The sequence below is a fragment of the Oxyura jamaicensis genome, chromosome 4, assembly GCF_011077185.1.
Source record: "Oxyura jamaicensis isolate SHBP4307 breed ruddy duck chromosome 4, BPBGC_Ojam_1.0, whole genome shotgun sequence".
NCBI lineage: Eukaryota > Metazoa > Chordata > Aves > Anseriformes > Anatidae > Oxyura > Oxyura jamaicensis.
Genome location: NC_048896.1, coordinates 89,498,537 through 89,511,923, shown reverse-complemented (window position 1 = coordinate 89,511,923; position 13,387 = coordinate 89,498,537). Strand labels below are relative to the sequence as shown.

General features: G+C 39.2%; 1 protein-coding gene across 9 annotated transcripts in view; it reads right to left on the bottom strand.

The window, feature by feature from the left end:
• The window catches only part of CTBP1 (C-terminal binding protein 1), a 226,608-nt gene that overhangs the window by 35,004 nt on the left and 178,217 nt on the right, over positions 1 to 13,387 (bottom strand). For 5 of the 9 annotated variants that reach the window (XM_035326460.1, XM_035326466.1, XM_035326458.1 and 2 more), the window contains one exon: positions 3,377 to 3,531. In XM_035326460.1, the coding sequence (XP_035182351.1) occupies positions 3,377 to 3,531 (155 nt within the window). Of the gene's footprint in view, positions 1 to 3,376; positions 3,532 to 7,151; positions 7,369 to 8,832; positions 8,908 to 13,387 lie in introns of those variants that run through there. The other 4 variants (XM_035326464.1, XM_035326463.1, XM_035326465.1 and 1 more) reach the window with 3 other exon arrangements.

The following is a 13,387-nucleotide window of genomic DNA, read 5'->3' as shown; positions in this document are numbered from 1 at the left end:
TTTCTCTCCAGTACCTCTAAAAATGGGTCGGAAATAGTCATTTTTTCACTGCAAGTGAACAGTGAAAGAAGTGAGTGCTTTTCACATGGAAGTAAGCAGTGCTCAGCTCTTCATTAAATTGTTTTACATTGTAATAGTTTAACAATATGAAAATGGTTGTGATTTTTGTTGCAGAAACCTACCACCTGGCCAACACTGGAACTTTGTAAACCCAAACAATTTTGGACTTCATCACCCTTTGGTCTTGCGAAAAGCTGTATTTTGACAACATAGTGGTTGCTAATGAAAACACGTTTTCCAGATAAATTACTGAGTTCACTAAGAATCAATTGGTTCGATATGATAAGAAGCAAAGGAAGCAAGCTTAAGTATACGCGCTGAATACGCTCTTGTGAAGATCAACAACAGATCACCTCCATTACTCATCAAGTCTGAGTTACTTTAAATACTTTTCCAAAACTACATTTTGAGATGCACGTGCTGACTTTCAGTCTCAAGATCTGAAAAATTAATTTCCTACACACCACTGATAAGAGAAAATACTTAGTGTTTCTAAGGAAAGGCATTCATGTCACTCAGGAATTCCCCAGCCTTGCTGCATCTGAAAAATGATGTTGATTTTAGTAAACAAAGCAGAAGACCATACAGATGGTGCAGCTGTCAGCATTCACCTGAAGAGCAGACTGCTCTTACCTACTAAGGGAGTGAAACAGCATTTATATTACTTATTCTCCACCTGCTATTTAGTCCTTGTCACTAGAATCCAGCTATTTCAAAGATCACGTCTGACGATGGCATGAGACAGGAGAACAGTAAGATACAAACTTTTAAACATGATGAAAAATAGACAAGACAAATAAATGATTATATTACATTTGAGAGAAAATGCTTGGGTTAAGTATTTTTGAATGTTAAGTATTTTTGAATGTTAAGTATTTTTGAATGAAAGAACAGTATTATACTTAGATTATTGTTATTGGTTTTGACCCTTACAAATTAACTCTTTTTTCAAAAAATAGCATCTCAATTTACTTATGAATAAAGAGAAGTTTTCACTTGTTTGTATTTGTTCTGTAGTTACTTCTAGGTTCTCTTTCATTGCCACAATAGTGAATAGTCCTGGTCACGTGCACAGCAAAAACACTGGTCTCCTTCAAGAGATGGTAAAAACAAACAAGTTGAAATTTGCATTCTATTTCAGTAAAATCTTCCTCTTTCAAAAGTTAATGTCACAGCAAAACAGATGTTCAGGTTTTGAGTTCATTCTATCCCACTGACTGCCAACTATAAAGATGGCTTTCTATACGACTGTGTAAGTGCATTACAAAAGTCATTAGATCAGAACTATAATTTTTCCAGCTCAGAATCTAGACTACAATTCAAGAATAACCTAAGAAGTTTTAACTATCCTGTGAGAAACAGCTAATGAACTGGAAAAAGGGTGTTTGGAATGCAGATTTCCTAGCAGGAACAATTTGTTTTTATTTCTTTTCCATTCTCCTATTCACATTAGAATTATTTCATATCTAAAAAGTAGCTGAACGAAACAAGTTAATGACATTAAGTCAGTATTGATGATCAAAACAAAAGATCATTCTTGGCTAATGTTCTATAGGGGAACAGCATATTCCTATCTGGGGAGGGGGCTGGAGGTTAGACAGAAAATCTGTCTGCAGAGAGCCATCGAGGAACTACATGCAGGGCTTCAGGAGAGGAGACTCATCTTTTATGTTTGCCTGAAACATGAGGATCAGCTGTTCTAGCTTGCTGTATTGTTACAGCATACAAGCCTCTTCAATCCTCTCTTTTAGTGTTCGAAAAAGGAGAAAAAAAAAGAAAAATACAACAGTAGCTCTTAAAAATTTTCAAAGCTTTAACAATGAATTTTTTTTTTTCCTGAATAAAAGTGTTTTTCTTAGATAATTGCAAGCTGAATAGTTTGTTGGTGACTTCTCACCAAAAAGATGCTGACATGAAAAGGACTATAGAAAAAAGTTTATTCCCCTAATGCCAAAAGGGAAATTATTGTATTGGTATTACCTCCAAGTGGCTGGCTTTGTAAGAAAGTCAAAGAAAAGATCAAGTCTCCCATCATATACAGACACCAGGCTCTAAAATGTTTAAACAATGCTACGTAAGAAAATGAAAAGCAAATAAGCAATTACAAGTTAGTGAAAAGGTTCTGAAAACCTGTAACAAGCCTGAGGATTACTGTAATTAGCATAGGACGAGTCCAACGCTGTATTTGTAGAGAAGCGGGAACATCGGTGCACCTCAGTTCAGCTGACAGAATTCCTTCACAGCTGAAGCACACTCAGCAGTACACACAACCACAGGCACTGTTCAGAGAAGTGGATTTAGACACTTACCCAACAAGCCTTCAAGTTAATACTTTGATTGTACTTGTCTATCATGGATCTTCACTGGAGAGGAGGAAAATAAATTCCCCTGGAACAGACCCCTGATTGCCCTGCTCTGCTGTCATATTTATTACAATTTTTTACCTCCACAGAAGCTGGTTTCATCCTTCATCAGGTGAAGGAACACTTGACATTTGAGGCTTACTCTGCCAGCCAACAATGACTTCATCAAAATTAATTCTACCTCTGCAGAAGTATGGATGTGAAAAGGCTCTATTGCTGCCTGAAGAGCAGCAAAGATTTGGGGTAGATGCTAGGCCTTCATGCTGAAAGAAGTCTCTGAAGAGAAAATTCAGGCGTATGTGCCAGCTGGCACCCTTGGCTATCATCATGAAAAATGGGTATCCCTCTAAGAAAATGAAAAATCTTTTGACAACATTAAGAACCACTGGTTGTTTTACAGCTCCCCAGATCATCAGGTAAGGTTCAAACTTTAGTGACAGCACACAGAATGCATTTTTAAAATTCATTTTCTAAATACATTTTTGGTTAGCGTTTGTTCCAAAACTGTTCTCCAGCATCAATTTGCAGTGCATGCAGCCTTCTAACCCAATCTGCACAATTCCTTGGCTAAGCAGATTAGTTTGGCTGTGAGAAGAACTTCCAATCTGATTCTAATATTTGGCTTTCCAGTTGAAAGCTTAGCAACAATGTTTCCAAGAAGCATTTCAAAATACCATGTAATAACATAAATTTTCCCTGATTTAACTGTCTCCATGAATCTGATTCAGTTGGTAAGCACGTGGACAACATCCAGCTGCATAGAAACATACTTCAATGGGTATTTTTGTCTTTGTTCATCATTTATTACCTTAATGAGCTGGTGGTCATTTCTAATCGACTATTAACCAAACTGCAGTGCCTAACACATTTTCATAGCTAACACCGTATCTGTTCATTATTTTAGAAAATGAAGATATTTTAATAAATATTACATTACATCTTTGTAATATTACCTTTTCATGAATTTCTTGTGTAGACTGAGCATCACAAAATGCCACTGTGGCTACATCCTTCAGAATAGGCATTTCTACTGTACAGTCCCTGCCATCCAGCAATGCTACCAAAGGGCGTGGGTGCATGGGCCCATTCATGATCGGAGGTCGAATGCCTATGAAGAAACAGAGAAGATGGGTTATTCAAAGAATGAAAATACAACAAAAATACATCACAGCTAGTCTCTTTATTCTGATGGCAGAAAAAAGATTTAGAGCGAATAAAAACAGGAACAAATTTACTGTTAACAAAGACCCCTAAGAAAAAATGCAATGAGGGCTCAGGAGGCTGAACAATAGAAGACGGTCAAAAACATTAAGGGAAATGTATAGTTTTTTAAACGGACATCCTCACTGCACTATTAAGAAGTGTCTGTGCAATCTTATCCAAGATTTTTATTTTGATTGGATTCCACACCTTTGTGAGCTCTAGACAGAGTGAGAACGATCTTGTCCAGGCTTGTAAGAACGTAGCTGATGGAATACCATACGCAATTCAGTAAGGAGTTGAGGATTCCATTTACATATATCACTATGATCTGCTGACACTGAAATTTAACTGAGAAAACCTACAACAGCAAAAATGTGTATTTACTGAGGATCCACTGTCCAAGTACACGGGCTTAGTGCTAATCTCCGTAGGCCTGCTTAAACTCATAAGTTTTACACAATGATTCTTTAAGGTTTAAACTAATGCATCATACTTAATCCACCACTGAAAGCTCTCTGACAAAATGTGAGCCAAACGCCCATCCTTAAACCAGCATCACACTTGGAACACTGTAGAGTGACAAATAAACACGTTAAATATTTGGGGGAGAGGAAAATCGGTTCAAAGTGCAGACTTAATTTATATCCTCTTTATGGAGTCTTAAAATGAAAAGTAATCCTTACAGCAAGATATTCAGAGAGCATCTTTTTACTGTATAGATGCTATAAATATACAAAAGTACTCAAGGGAATAATATTAAACCATTACATTTACACAAAAGTAGTTAAGCGTGGGTGGAAAAAAGGGACTTCCTGAAGAGATAAGGAAAAATGAAAACAAGAATGATTTTTCCTCTTACAAAACAAGTACTTTTAAGCACTGCAAAGAGAAGCAGGCTAGATATTTCTCCTTTGTATGCAAATGTCAACAACATACATTTGCTGCAGTGTGAATTAAAGAATTTTGCTTATTGTTTATTGTTTATTGTATTATGAATTAGCCCAATATGAAAGCAGAAAGGCTGAGGTTCCCCAGCTACCTCCTATTAGAAATCCCTGCATCTGAAGCCTCAGACTGCATCAAAAAGCAAGCCCTGAAAGACTCATCTGCATTGTAAGTGAATGGAAAATTAGCAGAGTCCCACTTCTGCATACAAGATACCCGGTGAAGGAAAACAGCTGTTGGGAAAAGGGATTTTCACAAGTCAACAGAAGCAGCACATTACTTCCCTGCTGCCAAGCCCAGGTCTAGTGCTGAAGGAGCTGCATCAAGATCATTACCTTCAGCCTCAATTACCTGTCTAGCTTGCACCCATCAACTTCAAGTGTGCCCCTACCCGATGCAGTAAGGCTAGGGCTAGGGCTTCCCGACATCTGGCATTAAGTTCTTCACCTCTTCAAACTGTTTCTGGACTTGAAGACAACTCAACAGGGGTCATTGGAATTTTTCCTACATGCATGCACTCACAGCTAGCGCCCTACCTGGAAAACTTATAAAAGGGGCAGCTGGCTTTAATTTAACTGTAACTGCATAATATTTAATTGCTTATTCAGCAGCAAAAGGATCTTTCAGACTGAAGGCAGAAGGACAACAGATCCTCACCAATCCTTCTGCATTTCATCACCGAAGTACATTTGGTTCTTTTTCATTTTGGTCTCAATGTCTTTCAGCAACTGATTATGCCAATGGGAGTGCACCTGCAGCATTCTCACCATAGCAGACAGGCAGTCAGATGTGAAAAGTATTCACCAACAAAGTTTTCCATGGGTACAACATTCATGGCAAATATTCTCTGTTGCAAACCCATCAATTCCTAATCTCTACTGTAACAGACATATTTAGAAATACTTCTGGTGCACAGAAAAATCTCACCAATTATTTCTAAACCAGCACTTAATATCCAACCACCAAATTGAATGGAAGCATTTTTAGTATTATTTTCAAAAATCCTGCACCTTGCTAGCTTACTGCTTGCTGTTACGCATCTGAACCAGAAACGGCCACATAGCCTTCATACAATCATTTTTAATAAACAAACCACACACTAATAATGTGGCACAGGACAAACATGAATACACAATGCAAATACACAATGCAAATGCTATATAGTTATCCCAAGAATAATTACTATCTTTTAATGGGAACTTAATTATAAAGCCCCGTATTAAATTTACTTTGAAACACCCTAAAGTAAAGCATGTTATAGACTTGTTCATGTTTCTTTCAAAATAGCGTATGTAATAGCATTAATAAAATGCAATTATGTTTTGAAACATAAATGTAAAAATGACATTGCAAGCCCTGTTCATATTGAATATAACAACTGTGCTTGTTTTACGAGTGAAATGTTATGGTCATCTCCTTAACTGTCAGTCCAGCAAAGCCAGGATTTCAATGACAAGTCTGAATCCAAGCTCAAGTAAATAAGAGAAAATTTATAGAACTTTGATCCTAAAGCTGTTGAAGACGGAGGAAGAACATGACATAGTTCATTTCCCCCAGAGCTACAGCAGAAGCATCTCTGTCAACAGAGGAGTGCACACAGTCCAAGCAGATAACAAGATTAAAAGCTGTCCCCTTCAAGAATCGCTCTTCCATCTAGAACTCTCTCAGAAAAACATAAAATACAGTACCACAAAACACAGCTCTTTAAAAATAACAATTCCTCTAAAATACATAAATGTGTGGTCTCTTTTTCCCTTAGGCCAGTGTAACTACCCATTTTAACCAAGTGACTCTTGCCTGATGTTGGTGCTAAGCAGCATGCCAGACCAAGCCCCGAAATACCAGAACTGAAGTCAGAAAAACAAGTGGGAGGGTAACCCTCCCCAGGAGTATCTCAGGCTTCTTAACAGAGTCCCCAGAACTCAAACATACCCAGTGACCTTGACCACAAAAACCCCACAAACCTTTGCTTGCCAAAATCCTTTCTGAACTTCAGCATGGACTTCCTGTTGCACAATCTTTCTGCCTAAATACCGTATCACTAAATCGCAGACAATAACTCAACACTTCAGCAAGCTTACAGTAACTTAATCACAGTGGCAGTCACTATTTAAAGTTTACATTTGCAAAGACACAGTTTCGCTATGAATCAGAACCGTTTGAAGGAAAAACTACTTCTTTCACCATTTAGATATGCTCGGCCTGTTTCTTATCTAGAAATGTCATACTGCAACACGTGCTCAGTTTTGCAGCAGACCCTTGGTGTGGCAGGATAAAGCAATGTGTATTTAAGAGCAGTATTTTCCATTCCTGCATTAACAGTAAATCATGCAGCTCAGTGCCAGAGAGGAGAATGACTGTAAACTGGTCAAAAGAAACATTCAGAACCACAAACACAAAACTCAATTAAAAATAAATAAATTTCACTTAGTTGGCTTTTTTAAGTATATGGTACGGTAGGCATTTTATATAACACAGACAATGACAAGTAAACCATCCACCCCCACATCCTAGAACCTTTGTTAAGGGAAAACAATCTCAGTTTATCCTAACTTGAGACTTTCAGGAACCCCTACCAACCTGACATTTCTTAATCTGAGCTTGATTTCCAGGGTCATGAATTCGATTTCTCAATGCTTTACAATCTTCAGTATTCTGAGGCAAAATAGCAGCCTGTCATTCGATCCTCATTTCCATGTCTTTAACTTTTCTTGCAGCCTCCTGTAATCTTGAACCAAAGCTTTTAAACTTCTTATCCACTGCAACCTCTGTAGCCTGGATCGTGTTCAAATTTTTACTAAAAAATTAAACACAAACAATACATTAAAACAACATTAAGGGTCTGACTTGTGCTCACAGAAGCCAGGAAACTCAAAGTTAAAGCTTCTCACTGCATCTGCACCCTTCCCCCTTTGGCTGCTGGTTTTCCACCACACCTGCTGTGCTGCCACCGGCCATTAACATACCAGGGACTGCTAAGACGCACACAGCACCAGAGCAGGACAAGCAGGTGCATTGTAAAGAGACGTACCTGGACCAGTCGGCACCACTCATGCGGCAAAGGTTTTGCCTAGGTGAGCAGGGATGCGAGGAGAGCGGGTGATCTCCTGTAGCACCGAGCTGAGAGCCAAGCACCGGAGCGACTACTGAGGATGGAGTGAGAAGCCTTTACTCTGAACTTGGTGGTTGGCTGGGTATAAGTCAGGCCCTTAAGGTTATCTAAATGTATTTTAAGAAAGCAAAGGCTATCCTCAAAGGGTTACCCCCAGAGGTTAACCCTAAGGTTAGCACAATCCAGCTATTAGTGGGTTTGGTTTCTTTTTTTTCCTCACTATGGAAATAACCTGGTGGCGAAGCTCTTGCCCCAGTAGCAGCTCCTGTGCCAGTCATTGCTGGAATTTTTCTAAAATAATACCACGTGTAGGGTGCATGCAGACAGAGCGGTCACCACGTGGTGCACAGCTGCTACAGACAAACGGCAGAAGTGCCTTCTGAGAGACACAATTTGGGCTAGCTGCTCTAAGAAAACAGCATCTAAACCCTTTTCTGGTCCAGCCTTTATGGAAAACGCTTGAAAAATTCAAAAAGCAGCTTTCAGCTGTGAGCCCGATCGATCAGAGGTCAGCCCAGCGCTCGCAAGCCAGAGGATCGACGAACTTATCCCTCAGCTCTTGTAACCAAACCTGAGGGGAAGGCTCTCCAACTACTGCCTCCACACCTCTGGCTCTGTGGTGACTTAAGAATTATCAGCCAAGCCTTAGCCCTAGATATACTTTTTTTTTGTTAAAAACCTGAAAGAAAACAAAGACCTACCCAAGCGTGGTGGTTTCCTCCCCCTCCCGAGGCCTACCTGCCCCTCCTGAAACAAAGGCGCACCTCAGCACACCTTGCTGCCAGGGCACAGCGGTTCTGGAGGCCGCTGGAGGGTAGGAGAGCTCGCCCTGACACATTCTGGGCTCTTTTCGATTGTTTTAAGCCTTTCCCAAAACAACCCTTTATGTCACAGACCGACAGTAATTAAAATGATCAGGCCGCACAATAGAGATCTCAGAGCAGTCTGTCACTGTTCGCTGACATTAGAAAACATAACAAATGCAACAAGATAAGCTATTAAGAGTAAAGAGGATTAGCAATGTCATTTTCACATTTTTCTGCTGATGATTAATATGACATCATTAGGATCATGAATGTCTCTCAAATAAGGAATACACATCATAAGTAAAGGACATTGTCAAGTTTGTAGGCCCAAAATTTGACCTACCTTTCATTTTCTTAAATCTGTTTGCAAAGTCCATGTAATTCTTTAAATGTGTTGTTCTTTTTTCAAAACAAATGCTTCAATTCTTTTTTCTGAAAAATACATCAATGCCAAAAAGCACAACACTCATCAGTAACCCTATAACGACAAACCGATAGTACATGAAATGGAGGAGAGCAGCCTTGGGAAGGGGAGTTTACATTTTCACATTTCTGAGGATCCTCACAAGTGCCAGGATTAAACAAGCAGGAAAACTCCCTTGACAATGTCCTTTTAAAAGATTTTTCCCTAATACACTTCCCTTACGCACAGTAAAAACATCAAAGAGATTTCATTTTTTAACAAAATGCAAACTGCTGAAAAATCTGATCTATATTTACAAAAACAAGACCCTAAAATGACATGTTGGAAATTCAACTAATTTACAATCTTGCACGTGTAACATGAGACTAATCCCCTCTGGCATTTACCTTCACTTTATATTCTTACCTAGGCTGTAAATTTAGTCAGAGCTGTCACTTATTTACCAGAAGTCCTCCAAAAAACAACATGTTTTTTAAAAATAAATGTTAATATTAATTCAAATAAAGAACAAGTTGTCAAAACAAACAAAAAATATCCCTCTCAGAACATGAACACAGAAGCTGTTATGAATTAGATTTGCCAAAATGCACTATTAAAATTCCCAGAAACGCCATACTTAAAAAGCATATGTTATGGCTCCTGACACTTAATGCATTTTTAAATTTTGGACTTTGTTTTGGTAGGCTCGTTCCTGTGTGTGCCATGACCTCAGGTGACATTTAGATTCAAGGTAGAACAAAACTAAAAGCAATCAAGTAGAAATAAACTTTGAAATGAAATGCAGGTGCACGGATCAGTGAAACAGATGCGAGAGGGAAGGGGAAAAAAGGAGTGCTTACCAGCATGTAAATATGCTGAATGTGCAAAACAAATGTCCCGATCCCACCAGAATCAGATCCAGCATCTTTTGCCATTCCCTTCAGCATAAGCAGGTTGTCATCTCCCATGACTTGGGATGTGGGATTAAGACTTCGGGTGTGGGTAAATAAAGAACAGCACCAACAAGCAGAGCATACAAAAAAGTGGTACCTAGCCTTGCAAGCCTGAATTTCTTAGTAGATGAATTTCTGTCTTTTCTCCTTTTAAGGTTTCTAACTATGCTTCTTAAGATTGTGGGAACCTGCTGTAAATTGTATTGAAATTAATGGGAACAATCCTGTGTGCTGATTTTCAAAGGAGTAAGATTTGGACTTCATAGCATACATACAAGAGAAAACTAAGCATTAGCTTCACTTAAAGCATATTTGTAGTCTCTACTGAAGTCTACAGGGCTTGGAGGTAAATGCTAAGCACCCTGAAAAACCATAGATGATGAGTATTATGGCACTCTGTGCTTTTTTATTTACCTAAACTCAATAAAAACAAGCCATCTTCCTTCTTTTCTTTTTAATTTGCAAGAGACCAAGAAAAATAGAAGTGGTTTCCGGCGCTGTGCTGACCCAATGATGTGCACAGCAGTCACACCCACGAATATCCTCTTGCTAATTGCAAAGATCGAAATACACCCAGCCGCTCTCTGGGACACTCGCTGCTCTTTCCCCTACACAAAATACATAAGCAACAGCACTGCTATCTCTAATTACCACCCTCGTCCACAGACTTCCACGGTTCAGACTTATGAATGCGTCACATCATTATTTTACCACTTGTGAGAAATCAGCATGGGTATCCAAGAAGATTGCTACAGCATCCAGTACAAAGCCCTAAGCAGAGAGTATTTCCATGCCACCAGCTTATTTGATCTTCCCTTTTAATACTATCTAAAGAAAATAAGCCAGTAATTTCTGTTTATAAAATGTCACATTTCCCTGCTGTTAGTGGAACCTGGAGTCATGATTTCTCAATACTCCTCCACAGTGACACAGAAAATAAATGTGCCATTCTCAGATATTAGTCTGATAACTATGTGGATAAGCATTTCTGTTGTGTCTTTTTTATTAGTGTTCCCTAACCTGTCTTTACTAAACATCTAGTAATTCTACTCTTATTTGTCAGATACCTGGCAGCATGTACATGAAATCCTAAATGCTTGTCAGGGTACAACACACAAATGTCCCACATGACAGATTTTGAAAGCCAATGATCAGAAATAAAGTTCTGTTAAGGGGAAATAAAATCATCTGGCAACACTTTCTACTAATTACACATGTACTTCAAACATCCAGGTGAAAACTGGAAGTATTGCACATCTGTCAAAAAATTACTCAACGTATTCAGAAGCAGGCTATAATGATATGCCTAATCTTCACCAATACTTTTCAAAATAGGAACAAAAACAATATGAATCACACCTATTTAACGTCAAATGAACAAGCAGTAATAACATAATGAGTTGCTGTAAAATGTTTTAATTGTCTATCAAGGTTTAAAAAGCAAAAGCAAATGACAATATGCAGTAACTACTACATCAAGTACTAAAATAAGAAAGCACAAGTGTCAGCAATAAAACACACAGAAGAAAGAATGTTGCAGAAGCCCTGTTTTCAAGTAACAGATGCATGAAAACAAGCCCCAGAGAAGGGCAAAAACATTTTAAAGGACACTTGAAAGGTCTGCTTTCAGTATTTTTAGCGGCACTAAGTAACAAGAAAAGGAAGGAGGGGGGAAAAAAGAAAAATCAGCAATGGTGGAACTGCCCTGAGTACACTCCCATTAGTCCCAGCTGCAGAGAGCTCCTGGCTAAGGCTGCCAAATCTGTTCCTGTAACTCCAGTTTTGAGATGACTGCAAAGTGCCCCTGCCTGCAGGCTGTGCCTGAGGCCAAAGCTATTTCCAAACCAGCAGAAGCCCCCTACGACATGCACAAGGTGGGCATCAGCACACGTCAGCCCCCTCACTTTTGCCCACACCAGGTTCCAGGCATCCATTTCCCCTTACTGGCAAGGCCACATCCCCAAAATACAGAACTGAATGCACGAATCAAGCCTGCACGGGTGATAGATATCCCTGCAGCACACCTGGGGACACAGCTGCTGCCACCTCGGCGCAGCCACCAAAGAGGAGCCCGATAACAGCGGCTGGGGGGAGCAGCCACCCACCCACCCTCACACACACCCAAGCTTTTAGTTTAAAATACAATGGAACTTATATTTCAGCCCATAAACTTTATAGGTTGGTGGGTGTGACTTAAAAAAAAAAAAAAAAAAGAAAAAAGCCAGAGAGCTCCTGCTGACAGGAACTGGAAAAACAATCTGCTTCAACTATTGTAATAGGAGCAGCATGATTAACTCCCCGAGCCATTCCAGTAACAATACGGACCATGCCAAGACTTACTGAAACACTTTCCACAGAAGGACGTGGTCCTGGAGATTTTGAGGACAATGCATCGGATACAGAGCACAAGCCCGGAAGGGCTGGCACAACGGGGCTGCACGGCCACGCGAAGCGTGATCCATCAGCAGCCCTCAGCCTAGCTCCTTCACCCATGTGTTCAATATAAAGGAAGTAATGCTTTTATTTCTTATTTTGTCATCTTACCAGAATCAGCATCGTGGCCGTCAATTGCATAAAAGCTGAATAGCCACATAACGTTAATTTACAGTGTAATACACTCAAGGATCTACTCTTGATTCGCCTGTAAAATATTATGTATTAGAACTAGGAAGAAATAAAGATGACTTTTTTTTCCCTCTCCTCCTAAAATGTTTCTCTTACAGTAAGCTGTATTATTACAGCAGGTTTGGATTTGTTTTAAACCACCACCTGAGCTATGAGTGTGCTTTAGGAAAAAATAAAATAAAAATAAAAATAAAAATTGACTAGCGCTGTCAATACAACTGCTTTCGGAGCATTAATTTCACATGATGTTTGAAAGGCACTGCCAATAATGTATTCCAAAATATGTCAGACTACATTCAGAAGTTATAATGGCGACTCTTTGTGCTTTTCTCCTATTTTAGATGTTGCACAGGATGCTGTCTCGGAGGAAGAAACCCAATAACCCAAGCAAAGCCAACATCAAAGGCTTCCTTTATTCTGATCCCAAACACTGAAAGCAATTTCTCTAACAGCACACCTGTACTTTGACCAAGAACGTTAAACTATTACCCGGGGCACTCCTTATTTTCCTTATCAAAAAGGATGAAGATAAGCAAGTGCGGGGCCTTGGATAATCAAATTAGTTTCACAAGGTTTAATTTTTTGAGGTCAGCACAACACATTCCAGTGATACTAAAAATAACAGTACCCAAGTATTCTGCCTCTGGAACACAGCTCTCCATTTACTTTGAAAGTTTTTTATTTGTATTGTTAGCAAAGCATCTCATGCTCTTCACTTTCGGCTGAAAATCACAGTCCTTTTATTGTCAGTTATCTTAGAGTGAAAAAAAAAAATTATGATTCTTTTGGTTTGGGGTGCAAAGAGAGGAGGGGAGCTAGGATCTTTCCCTAAGATTTACAGCTAAAATTCTCCAAAGCCTGCGCTATGCATATGTACTTATGTTTATATATTTAAGACCAGTGTAATTAAAAGGGGG